The 25,720-nt window shown below is 35.6% G+C and overlaps 1 protein-coding gene across 1 annotated transcript; it reads left to right on the top strand.

Moving 5' to 3' along the window:
• The first annotated feature begins 23,961 nt into the window (after positions 1-23,961).
• LOC139889517 (protein ALP1-like) lies at positions 23,962-25,392 on the top strand. The gene is made up of 2 exons (XM_071872464.1): positions 23,962-24,766; positions 24,815-25,392. Exons 1-2 carry the CDS (start codon positions 23,962-23,964, stop codon positions 25,390-25,392), a joined length of 1,383 nt encoding a protein of 460 aa, XP_071728565.1.
• The last annotated feature ends 328 nt before the right edge of the window (positions 25,393-25,720 follow it).

Here is a 25,720-nt window from a genome sequence, read left to right as displayed (position 1 = left end):
AAATGTCAGTGTCAGATGGCGCTGAACTGACTGCCAGCATAAGAACATCATCCATTCCCGATCATCACACCAATATCATCAATCATGCAGTTTTGCTGAACTTAATGCCAGACTTGAAAAATCGTTTCACCAACAAACCTAAGAAAATAAAAACAAACGAACTACATAACAGGACAAGGTGTCACCACCCGATGCCGAAACGCCTTGTCCCTCAAATAAGTTTCAAAGTACATAAACAGAAAATAAGATTATTCAAGTACAGACCAAATGAAAAAGAAATAGTTTCAAACAAATACAACATAAACATGTGCAACAAATCAATCATTCCTCGGCCACAAGTCTCTGAACGGGTCCCAATCCACACCATAAGTATCCTGACAAGCTTGGTACGGGTCATATGAAGGATCCGGTCTCGGAGGAGTAACTGATGTATAATCAGGAATGGTAGTCCGCGTCGGAATATACGCCTCCGGGTTCTGACGCATCTGTCGCTGAATTTGTTACTGATGAACCTCCCACTGATTGTGGGCTCGAATTCCCCTAACATCATACTCTACCCTGTCAACACGCTCACCCAAACGAGCCATCTTCGTTCTGAACTCTCCTAGTGCCGTGTTAATCGCACCGTAACTATTCTGGTGCCAGACCCGCATATCCTCATTATGCATGCGCTGCTCCTCTAACATCCGCTGATTATGCTCAACCTGAGCATCATACGCTGACCGGCTGTCCCTATACTCCAGATGAAGACCATCTACACTATTAACCAACGAATTCCAACTCTCTTCACCAAATGACCACGTACCCTGTACGTTCGCAGCACTCGAGCTACCTGCCTCATACGTGGATCGACTAACACCACGTCCAGCCCCATCTCCTGGTTGTTGTTGTTGCTCATCATCATCCACCAAAACCCAACCTTGTGGACCTCTTCGGATAAACTCAGCTTTCGAGAAAAATAGAATATTAATGGGCATCGCCTCAACTCCCACTATATCACACCTACTAGTCGGGACCGAAGATGCCCGAGGAAACCTAGTGACCAAATGCCCACCTAATAATGGGCGTTCTGTTCGTTTATCTGTGCCAATTTCCTGAAACCATGCTCCTAACATACACGGGACGTCAATCCTTTCTCTTAACTTAATCTGTTGAAGAATCCAAAGATCCCTTCGTTGAATCTTGTTCGCATTTTCCCTAGCCATAAACATAGTAGCAATCATCTTAAAAATAATCCGGTCCTTCGAAAGTCGAAGCATTGACTGAACACTTCGACTTGAACTAAACGGACCTGCAGTATCTTTGGCCACTGTTGGCCAATATTCACTTTCACTAAACGCCTCCTGCCCAAACACTTTGCACTGAATCAAAAACCACTTTAAATCATTGTCATTTAACTTGGGATATAAATCTTACGCCCGAGCTACCCCAATCTTACTCATGTTCCGCTCTAAACCGCCTAACCTGAATGTCAAGAAATCTGCCTCAGTCGGAGAAGCTCGCGATCGACAACTCACTGTAGAAAAGAACTCGATAGTCAACTGTTCAAACACATCTTCACGTATTTCAAATAGCCTTTCATATGGCCTCAGCTCTTGCCCTGCGTATGTTACCCACAAATACTGACGTAACCTCCTAACAATATTATTACCCACTGCTGTGAGTTGTATCCAATCCAAATAAAAAGTCCGTTCGATCAAACGGGCGCTAACAAGTGTAAAACGTTCTTCTAATTCCTCATCATTCGCAATTTGTGACAACCATAGCTCCGGATTATTTGGTGGTTGTCTTGGTTCAGTGTTGCCTCGCGATCTCTACACAAATGAAACAAATAAAGAAACCAAAACACCAAACTCAAAAGTTAGTGTTAGTCAAAATAATAAGCACCGAAGTCCCAACACAACCAAAACATGTTACATGCTAAGTCACTTTAAAGACAATCAACAAATTAACCAAGTAACACATGTAAACATGCCAAGAACTCAAATCTACGCATATTGCACTATCTCTTAAACATAGCTCATAACAACCATACTCTCATAACAACACAACCAAAAAAATGACAAACATGATTTCATATCACTCTATTAAATTCCTCAAATACAATAATGTTCATCATGTTTGCAAACTTACACCAATTCAAACAACTACTATCAAACTACTCATCTCATCACAAAACGCAAGTTATGTCTCTTCTAGCATGGCATCTTTAAATAAATCAAATATAGCTCAATACATTCAAACCAATTTGACCAGCCCATATGAACACAACCCCACACTAGCTTATGAACATACCAACAATTCAAAAACAAGAACAATTTCAAGTAAACAACTCTTCTATCTCTTACAAATTCGGATCCTCAATATACAAACCCTAGTATCAAGTATAACTTCCAAAAACACCAAGTAAATCATGAAATCAAAGCATATAAGCACAATCTAACAAAACCCATTACTAATTAGAACACAAAACCCCAATTAGACAAACCCCTCTTTAATTCATCATGTAAATTAAAGATTAAGCATGTAAATACACACAATTTAGATGAAATTAGTAAGATAGAAAACAAATTCGGACCTTAGGGGGAGCCATTCTTGCAAGATGTGAAGTAATTAAACAAGAAATTGAAGTTCAAGAATTAGGGTTTTAAGATCTAAGGATTTGTAGGTGAAGAAAAGATAAATAGAATGAAATAGAAATAGATGTTTGGGTGTAAAAAGGCTGTAACCCCGTCTCCCTTTTGTTTGGTGGAAAAATAAGGGTTTTTTTTTAATTAAAAAGCAAACTGCCCCCTGCCCGACAGACAAATGGAGCGGCACTCCACATATTGCGCGGTGCTCCATTAGGCATAAAATCCATGTCGAGGGGTTTTAAACATCTGGTACATCAGGTACGCACCATCTGAGCGGCGCTCAATGGATTGGAGCTCCGCTCCAGGTGCTGATAATCCAGAATTTCTCATTTTTAAGCCATTTTAACCCATTTACTCATCATAAAATCCAACCAACAATCCAAACAAAAAGCCGAGCAAGATCATATTGCACATATCGTCAAACAAGCACAAAAACATACAAACTCTACAACAGTGTGAAGTTTATTACCGAGTCATTCACAAGACTCGTTACCAACTTCAAGTGATGTTAGGATCGTGTTCAACGTGAACCCCGTCATCAATCTCCAATGGACCATCGAAATATTTCTTTACTCGATGTCCGTTCACCTTAAAGGTAGTACCACTCGCATTTTTCAACTCAATCGCACCGTATGGGTACACCTTAACAACCTCAAATGGTCCCGTCCACCGGGACTTAAGTTTTCCCGGTAAAAGCTTCAATCTAGAGTTAAACAAGAGCACTCGATCACCCTCATTAAACTCTTTCGAACCCTTTAACCTCCTATCATGCCATTGTTTGGTTTTCTCTTTATAAATCAACGAATTTTCATACGCATCAAGGTGTAATTCACCAAGCTCATTCAATTGCCCCGCCCTTAGGCGTCCGGCTTCCTTCAAATTCAAATTGCACTTTTTAAGTTCCCACATCGCTTTATCCTCAATCTCCAACGGGAGATGGCACGCTTTTCCATAAACCAACCGATAAGGAGTGGTACCAATTGGCATTTTGTAGGCGGTTCGAAATGGCCACAAAGCTTCATCGAGCTTATTCGCCTACTCCTTCGGATTCGACCCCACAGTTTTCTCAAGTATCCCTTTAAGAGCTCGATTGGTATTCTTAACTTGTCCGCTCGTTTGGGATGGTATGAAGTAGAAACTTTATGGAGAACTCCATATCGCTTCAATACCTTCTCCATTTGAGCGTTACAAAAATGAGTACCCCTATCGCTAATTAAAGCTTTAGGAGTTCCAAATTGAGAGAATAAATGCTGAAGGAATGAAATCATAACTCGTGCATCGTTTGTAGCCAAAGTTTGCGCTTCGTCCCATTTAGACACGTAGTCAATAGCAACGAGTATGTAACTATAATTCTGAGATTTCGGAAATGGACCCATAAAGTCAATTCCTCAAACGTCAAATACTTAGCAAACTTGGATGCTTTGTTGAGGCATCTCATCCCGTTTGGTGACTTTACCGACCCTTTGACAAGAATCGCACGATTTTCAAATCCGGTGGGCATCCATGAAAATTGTCGGCCAAAAGAAGCCGGCATCATAGACTTTACGCCCCGTGATTTGGGGTCCAAAATGCCCACCGGTAGGCCCACTATGGCACTCGGTCAAAATACGCATACACTCTTCACCGGAAACACACCGGCGGATAACCCCATCGGGACAACAACGAAAAAGATAGGGAGCCTCCCAGAAATAGTACTTAAGGTCATTGAAGAATTTTTTCCTCTTTTGATGTGACCACCCTTTTTCCAAGAATCCCCCAACGAGATAATTAGCAATGTCTACGTACCATGGCTCGTCCACCTTGTCCATCGCCATGAGATATTCATCTGGAAAATCATCATGGATACTCGATTCGTGAAGGACTTCGAGATTTGGATTCTCGAGTCTAGACAAGTGGTCAGCCGCTAGATTTTTAGCACCCTTCTTATCCCGGATCTCGATATCGAATTCTTGCAAAAGCAAGATCCATCTAAGCAGTCGAGGTTTTGCATCCAGTTTTAAAAATAGGTACTTCAGAGCAGAATGGTCCGTAAAAACAATAGTCTTAGACAAGACTAAGTAGGACCGGAACTTATCAAACGAAAAGACCACCATAAGGAGCTCCTTTTCAGTGGTAGTATAATTCAATTGCGCTCCCTGCAAGGTCTTGCTTGCATAGTAAATGGGTTGGAAATGTTTCTCGACCCTTTGACCCAAAACAGAGCCAACAGCAAAATCAGAAGCATCGCACATAAGCTCGAATGGAAGAGACCAATTCGGAGCAATTATGATGGGCGCATTGATCAGTTTCCCCTTAAGAAGATCGAATGCCTTAAGTCACTCTTCGGAGAAATTCCAAGGCGTGTCCTTTTTGAGGAGTTTATTCATCGGGTTAGCAATTTTAGAAAAATCCTTAATGAACCGCCGGTAAAATCCGGCGTGCCTGAGAAAACTACGAACACCCTTAACATTTGTGGGAGGTGGAAGGTTCTTAATAACCGTTACCTTCGCTGGATCCACCTCAATACCGTCCCTAGAAATCTTGTGCCCGAGAACTATGCCCCCTTGAACCATGAAATGGCACTTTTCCCAATTGTGCACAAGATTAGACTTCTCACACCTTTCCAACATCCGTTCCAAATTAAGAAGGCATGAATCAAAAGTGTCACCGAAGACCGAAAAGTCATCCATGAACACCTCCATGCAATCCTCTATCATATCATGGTATATGGCCATCATGCACCTTTGAAAAGTGGCCGGAGCATTGCAAAGGCCAAAAGGCATGCGTCGGTATGAAAATGTGACATACGGGCACGTGAAAGTAGTTTTCTCCTGGTCCTCGGGCGAGATAGGAATTTGAAAATAGCCCGAAAAACCATCAAGAAAACAATAAAAGCTGTTTCCCACTAACCTCTCTAGCATTTAATCCATGAAAGGTAACGGGAAGTGGTCTTTGCGTGTGGCGTTGTTCAACTTACGATAGTCAATACAAACACGCCACCCCGTGACAGTCCTATTGGAAATTAACTCATTTTTATCATTAATGGTAACAGTCATACCACCTTTCTTAGGTACACAGTGTACCGGGCTAATCCAAGGACTGTCAGAAATCGGGTAAATAAGACCTGCATCGAGGAGCTTAATGATCTCTTTCTTCACGACATCTTGCATGTGCGGGTTCAACCTCCTTTGTCGTTGCACCACAGGTTTGGAGTTATCCTCCATTAGGATTTTGTGGGTGCAATAGGAGGGACTAATACCCTTAATGTCGTGAATTTTCCATGCAATGGCCGGTTTATGGGCCTGCAGCATGGTTACAAGCTCAGTTTTCTGACCTATAGTAAGAGAAGAAGAAATAATTACCGAGAGCTTAGATTCCTCTTGCAAATAAGCATATTCCAAATGATCTGGAAGTGGCTTCAATTCTAACTCGGGAGGTTCTTCAATTGAAGACTTGCTCCGGTAATCCGCATCACGTTCGAGTTCCTTGAACTCCTCCTCAGTCTGCTCATAGCCGTTTTCCATCAAGGTGGTCAAAATATCCACCTCCTCAACCTGTAACTCTTCATCAATTTCAACCAATGAACATTCTCATGAACCCTGTAACTTTGGAAATTCCTGCAAAAACTCAGACTGGACATTCACAGTGTTAAGAAAATAACATGTATCATCAGTGTAGGCAGGGTATTTTAAAGCATGGTCGATTGAGAAAGTTTCATGTAAATCATCTATCCTAAGGGTCAACTATTGGCCATGGACATCAATGATACATCTAGCCATATTTAAAAATGGCCGACCTAAAATCAGTGGAATCCTCTCATCCACTTCCATATCCAACACCACGAAATCGGCCGGGAAAACCAACGACCCGGTCTTAACTAGCATATTCTCTATAATTCTACGAGGGAATTTAATGGAGCGGTCAGCCAGCTGAATAGCCATACGCGTGGGTTTCAACTCCCCGGGGTTTAGCTTTAAGTAAATAGAATAGGGCATTAAATTTATGCTAGCCCCCAAATCTGCCAACGCCCTCATACAATCCAAATTACCCAGTAAATAAGGAATGATGAAACTCCCAGGATCCTCAAGCTTCTCGGGAAGCTTGTTTGCAACTACCGCTGAGCATGCGACATTCAACCTAACTGAAGACACGTTCTACAGCTTCTTTCTGTTAGTTAGCAAGTCCTTAAGAAACCTTGCATACTTGGGCATACCTGCAATCACATCAATAAAAGGTAAATTTATGTTAACTTTTTTAATCAAGTCCATGAACTTGGACTTTTCTGCTTCCAGCTTCTCCAATCTCTGCTTCCTTGGGAATGGGAGCGATGGTTGATATTCTTTAACTACCGGTTTCGTAGCAACAGTTTCCGGTACCCTCACAACTTTCTCAATCATCTGTTCTGGATCCTTTTCCCCCTCCGGTTCACTAACAACAACCGGCTCACTATCCTTAACCAACGGCACTCGCAAATCATACTCATCGGGCTTCCTCGGTGGATCATATGCTAAACCATTTCGGGTGGTGATAGCATTAACGTGCCCATTCTTCGGGTTATTATCTGCCTTACTCGGTAACTCCCCCGGTTTCCTCTCATTATTCTGATTAGCAAGTTGACCAATTTGTTTCTCCAAATTCTGAATAGCTGCTTGTTGATTTCGAAACATTTGATCATTCTTCTCATTGTTCTGAATAACAGTAGTAACAAGCTGAGTTTGAGACATCACAAGCTTCTCGATCATAGCTTCAAGGTTGGACTTTTTCTCTTCGGCTTGGGGTTTCTGAAAATACCCGGGAGCTTGATGTTGATATCCTCCAGTAGAACCTGGCTGGAACCTCGAACCTTGATTACCTTGAAGGTTATAGGTATTGTTGAAATTCCTATTAAACTGCGCACGTCCCTGAAACTGATTGTTGTTCTGTTGACTAATATAAGCGATCTCTTCTTTCTGATTCATAGTCAAACCTGCATCACAATATTTGCCTAAGTGTAATCCCCCGCAAAATTCACAACCAACCTTAATACCATGCATGTCCTTCTCCAACTTCTCCAAGTGTCTACCAAATTTGTCTAACTTAGCATTAATAGACCCATAATCATCATACGCACCAGTGGTTTCGGTTCTCTTAACTGACGCTGAACGAGTTGACTCATGATCTTGATGCCATTCGTGAGTGTAAGCAGCTTGTTTTTCGATAATCTCTAGTGCCTGTTCTTCGGTTTTATTCATTAAAGTTCCACCTGCTGCTTGATCAATGCTCTGAAGAATTGGTATGTCACACCCCTTATAGATAATCTGGACCTTTTGTAAATCATTCAACCCGTGTTGCAGACATGAGCGTAATAAATTAGAATAACGGTCCCAAGCATCAAACAATGTCTCACTGCTCTTTTGTCTGAATTGAGAAATATCTGCTTGAAGTCTATCAGCTCGAGACGCAGGAAAACTTTGATAAGAACTTATCTACCAACATATCCCAAGAGGTAATCGCTCCTTCCGGTTGCTTATCTAACCATCTCTTGGCTTCTCCCTTAAGAGTCCATGGAAAAAGCCTCGTCTTGATCGAAGTATCGGCAACCTCATGCAGTTTGAACAAGTTACAAACATCATTGAAAATACGAAGATGCTCGTTAGCATCCTCACTATCCTTGCCATGAAATTGGCAGTCAGAAGAAATCAAACTCAGGATCGGCCCTGTGATTTGAAAAGGCTGAGTGATGTTCGGTTGAGTAATCGAATTGCCTTGGCCCCCTCGTGTGGCCTTCAACTTTTCTGCCATAGTCTGAGGACAATTCGGTTGATCATCTTGGTCAGCCATATCTTCAGTCTCGAAAAGATCTAATGAAATGTAAGATTCTTCTTCTTCTCTGATTTCAGGTGGTGTATCGGGCACCACAGTCTCAGAACTACTACCCAAATTAAATATATTAGCACTCGAAAAAAAAGATGAATCCACCATAGACTGTTCCTCTTGAATTAACGCTCTGAATAACTCTCTTTCGGGTTCTGCAAATGGTTGAAGAATCGGAGAATTAGAATAACGCGTATGTGGCATGCACTACCAGTTAGCGGCGCTCTATATAACTGAAAACTGGTATCTAGCTTTCTGAAAAGTCTCGAACTGATTTTTATGCCTACTGGAGCGGCGCTCCAGGTTTTGGAGCGGCGCTCCAGTCCCTTTTTGCTGAATCCGAGCTGAAAACTCAATAAAACCACCAAAACTCGAATCGAACAAATCTCCTTCACTCGTTCACATAGAAAATCACCAAAAAACCATCAAATAACTTCAAATTTAACCTTCTTGGTCTTGGAACTTGAACTTTCACAACATTCACCGAAATAACACCAAATCGTATCCAAAAGGACCAAAATGTGCCTGATATCGCTAAGGAAAACGCGTATGAAATATGTGATATCAGTGCTTATCTGTTTTAAAAACAGAGGATTGTCCAATGCTCAATTGAGCTAATGCATGAGTGGGGTTGACTTGATTTCCATCAATGTCTAGCCCAAGTAGTTGCTTGCCATTTTTAATTGCTTTCATACATCCTGCCCAAGTATCATCTGATGCATCAGTTTCTATGATTAAAAAATCTTTTGTTTCTGGATTATATAATGCTGGAAGATATTGTACTGATTTTTTAATATTTTGGACCAATTATGTGTCAGATTGTGTCCAATTCCATTTAATTTTTTCAGAAAGTTTTTTCTGCAAAATCTTCCTATCTTTTGCTACATTTTTCAGAAAGCCTTGTTCAGCAATATAATTTAAACATCCAAGAAATCTTTGGATTTGTTTTCGATTCTCTAACTTATCCAGAAAAAGGTTTAACTTTTCTTGTGTGATATTAATTATAGAGATTTCCCCATTTTTTGAAATATTTAATCCTAGATATTCAACTTCTGTTTGTAAAAGTTTTGATTTTTTCTGAGATAAAATTATTCCTTTTTCTTTTATCCTTTGTAGGACTCTGAAAACTGCATCAATGTGTACCTGTTTATTTCCACTAGTAAAAACAATAATATCATCGATATAAACGAGACATATGTCTTCTAATCCCTGTAAACTGTTATCCATAAACCTTTGATAAATTGATGGTGCTTGTTTTAACTCAAAAGGTAAAACATTCCATTCGTAATGTTTTTGCGGAGGACAAGAAAAAGCTGTTAAGGGTTTAGTACTTTCATCAAGTCTTAATTGCCAATAACCAGATTTTGCATCGAAAGTGCTAAAAAGAGTACTTTCTTTTATTTTTTTCTAAAATATAGTCTTTTCGAGGTAATTTATATGAATCACCAATTGTAGCATCATTCATTTTTTTATAATTTATAACCATTCTTCTTTTGCCTCGTTTTATTTCATTTTTATTTTCTACATAAAAAGCGGGTGCTGAATGAGGACTTTTGCTTTCTCTTATAATTCCTTTTTCAAGAAGTTGTTGACATTCTTCTTTGAATTCTTTAACGTCCTTTATGCTATAAGGAATTTTATTAGATACATTTATTTCATCATGTGGATTTTTTAATTTAATAGTGATTAACTGATCGTTAGTATTTTTTATATCTAAAGGGTTTTCGCTACATACATCTTTTAGGGTTTCTTCAAGGTTTTCTTTTGTTAAAAGATAAATCATTTCTATTTGAAATTTTATATTTTGTGCTATAGATCGTATGACTTCTTTTGTCTTTTTAATTGGTATGGAAACCATTTTTTTTTGTTTTAGGATGCCTTAGGCTAATGCTTTCAGTGGTTTGTATAAATGGTTGATATAATTTTAAGAAGTTATTTCCAATTATTAGATCTACTCCAGAGTCATGGATATAAATAGTTGGTGCAATAAATGTATGTTTTTCTATGACAATAAAAACCATTTTACTGACATACCAAATATTGTGCACGGATTTGTCAGCAGCAATAATTTCTAAAGGTTTTTTTAGTTTTTCCCAATTTTTAAAAGATTTTTTCTTTTCAAAACACATCGTAGATCCAGAGTCTATATATGCTAATAACGGTTTATGATCAACAAAGACTGTAATAAAAGTGGCGTTTGGATTTATTTCTTTTTTATTCATCATCACTAGTGTAAGCATAGATTTCTATATCATAGTCTATCTCAGAATCTTCTAAAGGTTCGTATCCTAGGTCATAAGCGATTTTTAATATTTCTGTTTCTCTCTTTTCTCCCTTTTTTGGACAATTATTTGCGTAATGTCCTATTTCATGGCATAGCCAGCATCTGCAGTCTTTTTTCTTAGATGGACAATATTGTTCTTTAGAATCTTCTTGTTTTGGATATTTTTGTCTGTGCTGATTTTTATTTCTAAAATATCTTTGTTCATTATTTTTATAAAATTTCTTATACCTAGATTTATATGGTTTCTTTTTCCATTTTTTAGGCTTCTCACAGCCATATCTTCCAACTTGGTTACTTTGAATTTTACAATAGAGTTTTACATGTGCTTCTCTTCTAGCCTTTTCTTTTAAACATTCACTTTTCATCCAAGTTTTTACTTCAGTAATGCGTGCTCCTAGACAATCTTCAATTTTTGACTTATCTCTAGTGTTGTAGTCATCTTTAATTCTTGTGGCAACTGATTCAGGTAATTTGTTAAAAAAAATATCTAGTGCTATTTTCTTTTGTGAGGTACTTAATTTGTAATATTGCTCAGAGAATTCACATATGAAAGGTTCAAGGTAGTACATATTGCATATTTTTAAATTAGTTATATGCCAAAAAGCTATTTCTCTAAATAATTCATTAGAAACCTCAACTTTGGGATTCCTTCCTGTAAATTCTTGGACAATTTTTCCTACGATACTTTCAAATGTTGTTATAGCATCGATTAATGCTACCATAGCTCTTTCTTCAACAGTCCAAGATTCTAAATATCTAAAGACATTTCCTGAAGTTTTATGAATTATAAAGTTTAACAATTATATGGGTGAGAGTTCTTTTAGTTCATTAGTTAGTTGAATTTGTGCGCTCATTTTGTTATACCAATCTTGTATTCTTTCTTCTATATTCGTTTCACAGTCAATATTTAAAATTTCATCGTTAGTATTTATTATAGGTACTTTAGGTATGTACTGTGGTGGTATTTGTTCCCATTTATTCATTTTACTTCTTATCATATTTTGTTGATATAAATAATTTTCAGTTGGTGATGGTGGCTTATAATCAAATTGTCTTAAATTTTCTTCTTCAATATCAGATTTTTTCCGTTTTTGAGCAAAATTATATTGTGTATAAGGGTTTTCTTCTTCTGAACTATAATCAAATATTATATCTGCTTCTTCGTTTGTTTCAGGTATATCTAAAGCTGCCATTAGTTTGGTTAAAGTTTCAACTTGTTCTTCAATATTACTCATATTTCAAGTTTTGAGTTTGTAAGCATATCTGAGTGTTTTTTCTTGATTGCTTTTGATGCAGAATTCTGAAGGTGCAACTGCTTTTCTTGAATCGTGCTGCTAGCTCTGATACCAGGATTAAAACGACGTTTCAACTTAGTGCGGAATTGTTTGATTTAATTTAGATCGTGAGGATCCGATTAATATCTACTAGATTTAAATATTGATGAAGCGTATGAATTCATGAATGAAATATGATAGTGATAGTTGCCTAACTTTGGTTCTATAATTGACATATGCCTAACTTTGATAGTCTTAATACGTAATTGAGTAATTTGCTTTAGTGAATGATTATTGAAGGATTATATTCAAAGTGCTTTGAAACAATGAATATATATTGAATGGATTATATTCGACTGTGCTTTGAAACAATGAATATATAATGCTTGGACAGGTGTCGCTATTCAGAATCAGTTAAGACTCAATGACGGGGGCTCTGCTATTCAGAATCTAAAAGACTCAACAGAAAGAAACCAGTGAGGTTTATTATCAAACTTAACCTGATTACAAATGACAACCGAGGCTTCCTTTTATAGGCGAGCCATAATACTATTTACAGATGCTCTGGGACCTACGCACTACGATCGATTACATTATTGATCGTTTACATTATTGCTGTGGCCCGCGCACTTATTTAACTTTAAACATAAACCATACACGTTATCTTACATTATTGGTTCCAATGGCCCACATGACCAGTACATTAAACACACGTATTTATATACAATAATTACAAGGACACATTACATAATGTTACATTATTGATGAGGTCCACTATGGTCCACTAATATATTCGTTGCTATCTTTAGACTACATCCATGTTCGCTCCCCATGCTTTCGCACCCCAGCGTCGGTAGGGACCCAGAGAGCTGCCTTCGCTTTTGGCGTTCCTTCGTATATTTACGAATTTTACCCCTACACACGAAATTCCACTCTCCTTTGTCTCACTCAAGTGAATTGGTGTGATGATCCGTCCAAATCCCTTTGAACGAATACATCTTTCATCGATTTCACAGTGAGGTACTGACCTCTACATGATATGTTTTGTAAACATTGCATTCTTTTGAAAAGGCACACCATAATTGAATATCAAATTCCAAAGTTTTTGACGTTTGATGATTTCTACATATAGACAATCACTGTAATTAATAGTTTACAAAACTACATCCGTTGATAATGCAGTCAAAATAAGATACATGGTGATGATTTTGTGAATGCAACGTTTTCTCGAATAAAGCATGTATGATTCCATGCACATAGCTTGTATAACAGATAAGCAAACAGCGGAAGAGTTCTAGGAACCTGAGAATAAACATGCTTTAAAGTGTCAACACAAAGGTTGGTGAGTTCATAGTTTTAATGTTGCGGATAATCCGTATATAAAGGTGGATCACAAGATTTCAGTTGTTTCATCCAGAAACGTTTATCAAAATATTCTACAAGATTGAGCACCCTGGTAACTAAACTTTAACGTTATAATAAGTACCCATGTTTTAACATACATGCAACCAACATGTACAATACACGCAATCCAACGTGTACTAAACTCAAATAGCATACGTCTGTTTTATAGTTCAGGCTAGGGTTTCTATACCTGGAACAGACGGGGATGTCAAGCCCTATGGATCCATATACAACTATTCGCGCCCACTAGTTCTTATAATCGGCAGCTACTAGTTACCAAAGCTAAGGGATTTTCGGTTCAAACTCGGTGTAGAATTTAGTATGTACTTGTATCCATTACGTTTAAAATAAAGTGCATGTATTCTCAGCCCAAAAATATAGATTGCAAAAGCAATTAAAAAGGGAGCAAATGAAACTCACCTTAGCAGCACATAAGGTCATTCACCAAAAAGTGACCGAAACTCGGAATGCAAAATTAACCGTAGATCTCAACCTAGAGAACATATGTTTGTCAATATATGTCTAATAAGCTAGGTTGGGTCATAGTGTATCACAATCCTAATGCTCGAGACCGACATGCAAAAGTTAACAAAAGTCATCTCAAAAGTCAACCTGACCCAATATGATCTTTAAATCTATACATGTTTATTAACATAGTATAAGTCTTGATAATTGAATGAATTTAAAGTTTAACAAACTCAAAATATTATTTATTTCAGGAGCTATGTTTTATTTGAATTATCATGGCAATCGAAAATATTTCATTATTTCAAATAGTTTCCCAATACTTGTAAAATCAGATTATAGTGTTTATAAAGCTTTAAAACATGATAAGACATTCAACTATGATAATTGTTCAACAAGATGAGACGTGCCTTATATAGAAATTCATTTACTCAATTAGTAATATTTGAAAATCTAATTTATCAATCTTATAAATAGTTGTTTAAATATCAATTGCAGATTTAAAAGCAATTTCAATTAATGTTAATCATAATTCAGTTGACCATAACTTTTAATCCGTTCCTCGAAAACACACGATTTCTAAATGAAAAGTTATTAATTTTTCGTCAGCTTTCCAATAACATGCATATCATATACCTTATATCAGTAATATATGTATTAAATTCGTGACTTATCGAAAATTATCTAACGACGAAATTTAGCATACAAGCATGTATAAACATATATACTCGAGCATTAGACATGGATACACTATTAAATATATAAAAGATAAGATATGAGTGCTCACATATCAATATTGAGATTCAATATTGCAGGAAAGTACGTAGACGCAACGGAGATGATAAACACTAGGTTTGACTTGCGAACAATACCCATAATTTTCTTAGCTCTATCCCGTTCGAAAAGCTTGTTTTGAAAACGTTTGGGCATAACCTCGTCGTAATATTTTATGTGATAATAATACTAATACTAATAATAATAATAATAACAATAATAAGATTAATAATAATATTAATCTTAATAATAATATATATATATATATATATATATATATATATATATATATATATATATATATATATATATATATATATATATATTGGTACGAGAGATATAGGTGAAAAATATGAATGAATTCAACAAAGAACGATCGAGCTTTTATAGATGTGGCCTGGAACTGAACCCCATGCGATCGCATGAGTTTCATGCCCATTTGCCATGCGATCGCATGGCCAGCTGGTACGCACCCAATATGTTTTGTTTTCTTGTTTGTCGACATATATTTTCACTGTAGCAATAGTGTGCACTGTAGCAAATAGTGTTTTACTGTAGAAAATAGTGTTTTACTGTAGCAAAGTCGGTTCACTGTAGCAAATAGTGATTTTCGAAAAAAACACTGTAGCAAAATGTTTTTTACTGTAGCAAATAGTGATTTTTGAAAACACTGTAGCTTTTCGGGTACTGTAGCAATTCGAAAATACTGTAGTAAATTAGTGTTTTACTTATTCATCTTAAACATTTTAGTTAACTTATTTAAATATCAATCGAATCAATAAACGAATGTTACTATCGTTTACTAAATAACTTGAAATTATATATATGTATATATCTTTATTTAATATACATAAATCAGTTTTTAAATACACATTGCAAGTTATTTATGAATAATTAATATTCTAACTTATTTTATATATATATATATATATATATATATATATATATATATATATATATATATATATATATATATATATATATATATATATATATATATCTATTTACAAATAGATGTTCGTGAATCGTCGGTCAATAGTCAGAGTTAACTGAATATATAACATTAGTTCAAAAATTTTGAGAATCAATATTACAGACTTTGCTTATCTTGCCGAAATCATATAAAGATTAAGTTTTAAATTTGGTCGGAAATTTTCGGGTCGTCACAGTACCTACCCGTTAAATAAATTTCGTCCCGAAATTTGAGTGAGGTCGTCATGGCTAACAATAAAATTTTTTTATGGCGAATATGAGTGGATAAATAGAGTTTTATCATTATTGACTAATATAGATAAAACGATTCGATTATGTGAAGCGTACGAGTGAAGCTATAGCAAAAGAGTGAAAATGAGTAAATGCATATTCGACTTAACCGACGTAGTCACGGTTGATTTCCGAAATTTAAGGGATTTTAGAGTAAATCTTCGTAATTAGATTTGGTTCTTCGGTAATTAAGGAAATTAGGATATCTTTGGTTAAATGCGATGATCTGTCTCGATTGCTCTGTCGGATATGTCACTATAAATCCACCCCCTTCGTTTCCTTACAACTCACACCTTCTATTCTTTCTCCCTCAATTCATTTATCAATATGCTCCATCCAGTACTAATTCTTGATATACTCCTAACTTTGATATCTGTCATTTTCTTCTTTTTCATCTACCGCCGGAGGATTTTATTTATTTTTACTATTACCTTGGGGTTATAGTGTTTTTAATTCTCTCGTGCCTTTACGTGGAAACACGTATTGATATGCACGGTTTGTAATTTATGTTTTGTTGTCGAACTTTATATTTTCTTTTATATTCAAGAGTTCCATACTTTTGTCTCCTCTTCCCAACTTCAAGTCAAGCGAATAATGGTTCAGAATTTGTAGGTATGGATTTTGAAATGAACATAGTTAATGTTCTAAGGAGGGAATTATAATGGCACTATCTTGATTTGTCAAATTACCAGAATATCCTGAAAAAGACCGAATCATCAAGAAAAATATTTTGTTGATATGTTTAGAGGTTAAGTAGAATACAAGAGTCGTGTAACATGGCACATGATGACGTTTATGATATGTGAATCATCACGTTCCATTTAGAAACTCAGCATGACTTACAGTAATATAATCACGTTGATCAAGTGTCTTTATATTATACTAACTCATGCTTCAGTTCCCAACACTACTTCAAAAACATTCTTATTTTAAATTCGAAGGTTTCAGAATTTAGAAATTAAAATAATTTCTTTTATGATGTAATGCAGATAGCGCGAAGAGGTAAATGATTTCAGATAAGAATAATTATGGACATATCTTCAGAAATGTGGAGGATATTTATAATGAAAGATACGATGATATCTTAGAATTTCTAATATCAGAGGATGATGAAGAATATTGTCCGCAGGGGTTTAGAGTCAGGAGCAAGGTATTCGTTAATGACTTCAGCAGATACTGAATCATTTGAATTCTTTGAAGCAGGTTTAGTCTTTGTGATTTATCCACAACCTCCTTCATACTTTGCTCAATCCGTTTTCCAGTTCCAAACCTTCTCTTTTTCTTAGCTTTGTCAGCCCACTATTCTTTATCATCAAACTTTTAACTGTTAAGGTCGTTTACAGTTTTTGATGCTTCATCAGCATTTTTTTCAAAATTTCAAGAACTAGTTCGCAGTTTAGGGTGTTTTTCATAAACTTCACATTCGTAGTATGTAAGTCTTGGAGGTAGACGTTATATGTATATATATATATATATATATATATATATATATATATAACTATTGGCGTAGAATTGCTGCAAAATTCGAGAATAATGATTCAAGCTTTTTGGTATGGTAACTACCATTACAAGATGCAGATGAGTACCTGATAGGGTTTCAATGAATAAGTATAGTAATTTTTCGGAGAGGCTTAAAGATCAATGAAATTACTGGTAAGTTTACTACTAATGTAATGGAATATAAAAGGTTCTCCGGTAATAATGACGAAAGGGCAACGTACATATCGAGGTTATAATAAGATGTTTCAACTGAAAAGTTGAAGTTGACTTGCTGAAGCTGTGACAAAACTGGCTACTTTGAAAAGGAATCACAAAGTTATTTTTGCTAATAAATGCCAAAGAATATGACGCAGATACGTGTTTAAACTTTTACTTTGGTTTCAAGAGTTTTTCAGATACATAACTGTAGGTAACATGTGGTTGGATCCTCATCTCGATTGTTCATTATTTGAAGTGTCTTCAGGAATTTCAAAGGGTTTGAACACCATTTGTAATCGTTAATATACATATGATGTTCTAGCACATTTTTGAAGTCAAAGTATAGCTTTGTAGGAATCTAAGAGTGATGATTTCGATTATATATCGAATTGAATTCTGAGATTTCAAAAATCAGAATATGTATTTAGATTTGAATGAGTATGGTTGTCTTGATTTCTATACAAGAATGTATATTGTTGTGAAAGTAGGGAGTATAGTTGATGATTTGCTTAATCAGATTCGAAGAATGTAACATATTAATTGTGAATTTATACATATATCTCTCGGGTATTACCTACCCGTTAAAAAAAATTTCACAATTAATATTTTGTACAAAAGAATTTTATTACAGACTTTATGAAAATATATGTATGTATATTTTCTTCAGATGTAATACAGATTTAATGAGTTAATATCGTATTAAGCTCATTTGATTTTCGACTGGATTAGAAATGAATAATCTCTAAAATATTAAAGATTTAATAATCTTCGCGGAGTATTTCACTAATGTAATCAGTACTTCGTTATTCAGTTTTATTGATATTTCCTTAGTGAATCATGTTGGTGCTCATGGAACTCTTGCTAACTTCGCAAGGTACGAATGATGTTTTCTAGAAAGTTTCGGGTACATCGAAAATGAAAGTGTAAAATCGAACGTGTAATTGAATAATATACTTAGTTTATTATGAAAAGGAATTCATTGAATTTGAAACAGAGATTATAGTTAACGATGGTTATGTCGTTAATGAAGGATGTACATCATTGCATATTAGTAATATGAACTAACCGAGTAGTACCTACCAGTTAAGATTCACACGTAATAGCTTAATACGAAAAGATTTATTTTGATTTCAAAATTCATATATATTAAATATACATATAATTTCTTCAGGAGAAATGAGTTAATACTTCATAACTCGTTGATACAATATACGCGTTGTTGATTTGTGATGATGTTGGTGATTATGGAATTGGCGGAACTTGTAGTGCTACAGGTTTTGCCGGTGTTGGTGATACTGACGGTACTGTTGATACTGCTGGTTAAACAAGTCTAGCTTGTAAATCGTGCACCATTTCGGTCAGGGTTTCTACTCTTCCTTCTATCGTTTAGGTCCACTTATCTGATTTACGATTACGGCTGGAATAGATAATCTCTAAGACTTTAGAGATTACATAATCGCCGCAAAATGTTTCTCCACTAAAGTTATGAAGCATTACTTCATCGGTTATTGTTGCTGGTACTTCTTGGTAACTACGGTGCGTATGACGTTGATGCTCATGGAACAGATTGTGAAGTTGAGGTTTTCGATGCGATTGTTGTTGGTGGTGGTAATGGTACTGTTGGTGTTGTTGTCGGTGGTACTGTTGATGCCGGTGATGCTGCTGGTGCTTGTAACCTTTGTACCATATTCTCCAAAGCCACTACCCAAGTGCGAAGCTCGTTGACTTCTTCTGTTACACCGGGATGATTGTCGGTTCGGACGAGCGGATGAATAAGATTCAGAATTTGAGATAGTATATTATCGTGACGAGATACTCTGGAAATGAGAGAGAAAATGGTGTCTCGAACAGGTTCGCCTGTAAGTGCTTCAGGTTCTTCGTCAAGAGGGAAATATGGTGGATGGAAGGGATCACCTTCTTCTTATCTCCAATGACTAAGCAGGCTACGAACCTATCCCAAATTCATCCAGAATAGGTGATGGCTGATTGGTTGATCCATTCCGGTTACACTGTCTTCGGAGTTCAGGTGAATATCCATATCGGAATAACTGTCGGAGTTTAAGGAAGTTGAACTAGATACGGGATCCATCTTGTATAATTAGGGAGATGATTTTTGATATGCAATAGATTATAGAATTTAGATTGGTACTCTTCAATACATAATTTATATATGTATAAATAATACCAAAATTCCATAAATCACGGAGAAATTTTCGGAAGATGTCAAGCAAAGTTACAGTAACAGATATGCTAAGATATGAATTAGTAGATACGCTAATATATGAATTTTGTCTATACATTATTCATGCAATCAATACAGTAAGATGTGTCTAGACTTAAGAATGATAAGCATGTAATTTCCGACAAGAAATGATAAGTAAAACTCGGTAAAAACAGATACGGTCATAGTCCAGACTCACTAACGCATCCTAACAATTACCAGTTAAATACACTAATGCAAATTCTGGTTCCCTATGACCTCAAGCTCTGATGCCAACTGTGATGATCCGTCCAAATTCCTTTGAACGAATACATCTTTCATCGATTTCACAGTGAGGTACTGACCTCTACATGATATGTTTTATAAACATTGCATTCTTTTGAAAAGGCACACCATAATTGAATATCAAATTCCAAGGTTTTTGACGTTTGAAGATTTCTACATATAGACAATCACCGTAATTAATAGTTTACAATACTACATCCGTTGATAATGCAGTCAAAATAAGATACATGGTGATGATTTTGTGAATGCAACGTTTTCTCGAATAAAGCATGTATGACTCCATGCACATAGCTTGTATAACAGATAAGCAAACAGTGGAAGACTTCTAGGAACCTGAGAATAAACATGCTTTCAAGTGTTAACACAAAGGTTGGTGAGTTCATAGTTTTAATGTTGCGCATAATCCGTATATAAAGGTGGATCACAAGATTTCAGATGTTTTATCCAGAAATGTTTATCAAAATATTCTACAAGATTGAGCACCCTGGTAACTAAACATTAACGTTATAATAAGTACCCCTATTTTAACATACATGCAACCAACATGTACAATACACGCAATCCAACGTGTACTAAACTCAAATAGCATACGTCTGTTTTATAGTTCAGGCTAGGGTTTCTATACCTGGAACAGACGGGGATGTTAAGCCCTATGGATCCATATACAACTATTCGCGCTCACCGGTTCTTATAACCGGCATATACTAGTTACCAAAGCTAAGGGATTTTCGGTTCAAACTCGATGTAGAATTTAGTATGTACTTGTATCCATTGCGTTTAAAATAAAGTGCATGTATTCTCAGCCCAAAAATATAGATTGCAAAAGCAATTAAAAAGTTAGCAAATGAAACTCACCTTAGCAGCACATAAGGTCATTCACCAAAAAGTGGCCGAAACTCGGAGATGATAAACACTAGGTTTGACTTGCGAACAATACCCATAATTTCCTTAGCTCTATCCCGTTCGAAAAGCTTGTTTTGAAAACGTTTGGGCATAACCTCGTCGTAATATTTTATGTGATAATAATACTAATACTAATACTAATACTAATAATAATAATAATAATAACAATAATAAGATTAATAATAATAATAATAATAATAATATTACTCTTAATAATAATAATAATAATAATAATAATAATAATAATAATAATAATATAAATATATATATATATATATATATATATATATATATATATATATATATATATATATATATATATATATATATATATATATATATATTGGTACGAGAGATATAGGTGAAAAATATGAATGAATTCAGCAAAGAACGATCGAGGTTTTATAGATGTGGCCTGGAACTGAACCCCATGCGATCGCATGGGTTTCATGCCCATTTGCTATGCGATCGCATGGCCAGCTGGTACGCACCCTATATGTTTTGTTTTCTTGTTTGTCGACATATTTTTCACTGTAGCAAATAGTGCTTTGCTGTAGCAAATAGTGTTTACTGTAGCAAATAGTGTTTTACTGTAGCAAGTCGGTTTCACTGTAGCAAATAGCGATTTTCGAAAAAAACAATGTAGCAAAATGATTTTTACTGTAGCAAATAGTGATTTTCGAAAACACTGTAGCTTTTCGGGTACTGTAGCAATTTGAAAATAATGTAGTAAATTAGTGTTTTACTTGTTCATCTTAAACGTTTAAGTTAACTTATCTAAATATCAATCGAATCAATAAACGAATGTTACTATCGTTTACTAAATAACTTGAAATTATATATATATATATATCTTTATTTAATATACATAAATCAGTTTTTAAATACACATTGCAAGTTATTTATGAATAATTAATATTCTAACTTATTGTGTGTGTGTGTATATATATATATATATATATATATATATATATATATATATATATATCTATTTACAAATCGATGTTCGTGAATCGTCGGTCAATAGTCAGAGTTAACTGAATATATAACATTAGTTCAAAAATTTTGAGAATCAATATTACAGACTTTGCTTATCTTGCCGAAATCATATAAAGATTGAGTTTTAAATTTGGTCGGAAATTTCCGGGTCGTCACAATTGGTTTCGAGAGCATTCCGCCACTTTTTGGCGACTTTCACTTTCAACCCGATTGAATCGGGCGAAAACTTAAACTACGTACATACATACTTTTAAGAAAACAGACATATAAAAACTAGTGAGTGTTCCATTTTTACTTTGCAATTTTTCTGGGTGAAAATACATACATTAAAATTGAAAAACTCATTGATTAAATAGATACAAGAGATATAGAATATAACAAGTGTGCCAAAAAATGTAAATCCAACAATCTACTTGAAAACAACTGAAAATAACTCTATCACATTGAAACTAAAACAGACACCCAATGCAAAGAACAATACAAATGATAACAAAAACCTATACAACCATGTCTGTCGATTCACTTACGCGTCATAACGAAGAAACCCTTAAGGAATCACTCAAAGCTCGTCACATATACAATGACGAATCCAGAATGAAAATCTAATGAGGTCTCAAAAAAATTTCAAAGCTAATTATATATTAAGGGTTCTATAGTGATTGTTTGCCTCTTAAAATCGTAGATTATAAAAATATATGAGGTCAGTCGTGTCCTATAAAATTTGAATAGTATATTTGTATACAAATTTTTTAAAGTAATGGGGTACAAAGACCTCACACGGCCACACCTATACGCATAAACTCGCCATTGCACATATACCCACAATTTCTAATCACCAACGGATACTAAATCTCTCATTACAAGTGTTTACTTATTTTTTCCACAGTTTTAAGAAATATCACTAACTTCATTTTCTACTAACTAAAATTTTCTCTCCATAATAACTTTATCTGATTGATTAAAATACAAGGACATTTAAAATATATTATATTAAAATGAAAATATGAATACTTGAAGTAGAACGTAGTGGGTGAGTATTATTTATTTTTATTATATTACATTAAGAGTAATATCATCATCTTTTTTAAATACAAAAAATAAAAATAAAGATAAAGATATAAAGATACAAAGATTCCGCATGTATAATCTTGGTCGTTTTAAGGTCCATTGCATAATCATTTTCTCCTGGAGAAATAATAGTTGGGAAATGGATAAGGTGCCAACGTAGGAATCTATGTGTGACCCAAACAAGTGACATGGCAGTCATGGTTGTAAGTAATGCCACGTGTAATTCAACTACATATGTGGCGTTGGAGTTGAACCAGGAAACCAAACCATGTAGAGTATTGTGTGGCGAGTTATGGATAAGTTTGATGTCAATTCGATCTCTTTTTGGAGGAAAAAGTGCCCACAAAATCTTTAAAGATACATTAATTTTCATGGTCAATTTTTTGAGGATTAAAATTTTTTGAACCCCACTCTTTAACTTTTACCAATACTAACTCAAGAGGCTATGAATCCTCAACAAATATACATTTGGTTTAAATTCTCGTAATTATTAGACCACTCCCAACGGTGAGCCATGGAGCCGCCATCCACCACCGCCCTCAAGGGCGCCATTGGCAATGGTCCGCCATGGCCCCTCCCTCATCCGCCCTCACCTCAATCGCCCTGAACCACTTCCTGGGATAGCACATGGAATGACACCGCCATGCAATTTATTTGGTTTGTTTTTGCCATTTAAACGGCTATATTGCCGTTAGAATTTTTTTTTTTTTTTTTTTTTTAAACATACTCCCACTATATAACTACCATTCAACCTTATAACAAACACACACAATTTACTCTCATTTCATACTCTAAAATACTCACACAATTAAACTACATACTTTTAAAATGCCTCCAAAAATTCATAGTCTTACTCAAATGGCGGTTGACGCTGCTGGGAGTGTGGATTTTAATAAATTGGCCCTCGATTATCTTGATATGGAAGACGCGAAAGAAGAGGAAGAAATGGTGGAACCGATCCCAAGAGCGCCAAGAAGATTTTTACAACGAGATCGGGAGGGAACCGGTATGCGTTTATGGAATGATTATTTTTCCGATAATCCTACTTTTCCCGGGGATTATTTTCGAAAGCGTTATAGGATGAGTCGACCGTTGTTCATACGCATATGTCAAGGTATAATTAATTATTCTCAAGAACCTATTCCTGATTATTTTTCATATTTTCATCAAAGGCGGGATGCTACCGGGTTGCTTGGTTTTAATATTTTTCAAAAGTGTACATCCGCAATCCGACAATTAGCGTACGGTACTGCACCTGACGCGTTTGACGAGTACTTACATATGGGTCAGCAAACGTCTTACGATTGTCTGAATAATTTTTGTAAAGCTGTATTCCATTTGTACGCCTTTGAATATTTGATAAAACCGACTCCTCAAGACGTACAACGTCTTGCAAGCAAGCATGCTGAAAGACACGGTTTTTCGGGCATGTTGGGTAGTCTCGATTGCATGCATTGGGCATGGAAAAATTGTCCATATAGATACAAAGGTCATTATACGAGGGGCGATCATGGTTACCCGACGATTATGTTAGAAGCGGTTGCTTCGTATGACTTATGGATCTGGCACGCTTACTTTGGTCCCGCTGGTTCGAACAACGACATCAATGTGCTTAATCAATCCGATTTGTTTAACGATCTGCTTCAAGACACGTCACCACCGTGTAATTATTCAATCAGTAATTGTACCTTCAATAAGGGTTATTACTTAGCCGATGGGATATATCCTGAATGGTCGACTATAGTTAAGTCATTCAAAAGTCCACCAACCCCTGAAACTGCAAAGTTTAAGAAATATCATGAATCTGCTCGAAAAGATATTGAACGGGCATTCGGTGTGCTTCAAGGTCGTTGGGCAATAATTAAAAATCCTTGCCGACAATTCTATGTTGAAAGAATCCGAAGAATCATGCACAGTTGTGTTATATTACACAACATGATCACCGAGGACAACGGAAGGGCAATGTGTGCTCTTGAAGAAAATTATAGGCCCGTTCGTCGTCCAAGAAGGTCTTTTCAAGAAAGGGTTGAAGCGCACATTCGCGCTAATAAAGAATTGCGCGATTCGACCGTTCATCATCTTCTCCGACAAAAGCTAATCGAACACATTTGGAGTCTTCCTGCGAATTTTCGTGTTCGAAACAATCCACAAGTAGGAACTTCTGGTACAAATGCTAATGACGATGATGAAGATGACGATTACGAAGACGAAGACGAAGAAGAGACCGAAGACGAAGGTGACGAAGAAAACGAAGGCGAGGACGAAGAGTGTGATGACGATGATGAGTAGTTTGTTAGTTTCATATTTGTAATGTTGAATTTAGCCTTGTTTTTTTTTTTCATTCAAAAAAAATGTAACCGTAATTGTGTTTCGATAATAAAAGTGATGTTCAAAAATAGTTATTTATTTCGTACTTAAATAATACTAATAATAATACTGAATAATAGTAATAATAATAATAATAATAATAATAATAATAATAATAATAATAATAATAATAATAATAATAATAAAAATAATTAAAATTTGATGACGGCGTCATGGTTGGCAATGGTGTGTTATGGGAGTGTTATGTGAGGAAGTGGTGAGAAAGGAGGAGAGAGAAAGCTGATGTGGC

This window comes from Rutidosis leptorrhynchoides, chromosome 2, assembly GCF_046630445.1.
Source record: "Rutidosis leptorrhynchoides isolate AG116_Rl617_1_P2 chromosome 2, CSIRO_AGI_Rlap_v1, whole genome shotgun sequence".
Lineage (NCBI taxonomy): Eukaryota > Viridiplantae > Streptophyta > Magnoliopsida > Asterales > Asteraceae > Rutidosis > Rutidosis leptorrhynchoides.
The sequence above is the reverse complement of the archived record's forward strand: the minus strand, read 5'-3'. Positions and strand labels throughout refer to the sequence as shown.

Bases quoted from the DNA above. Each gene is read 5' to 3' on its own strand.
- LOC139889517 (XM_071872464.1), top strand. From the start codon at position 23,962: ATGGCGGTTGACGCTGCTGGGAGTGTGGATTTTAATAAATTGGCCCTC. The intron at 24,767-24,814 runs GTAATTATTCAA...GTTATTACTTAG, and splicing joins TCAAGACACGTCACCACCGT to CCGATGGGATATATCCTGAA.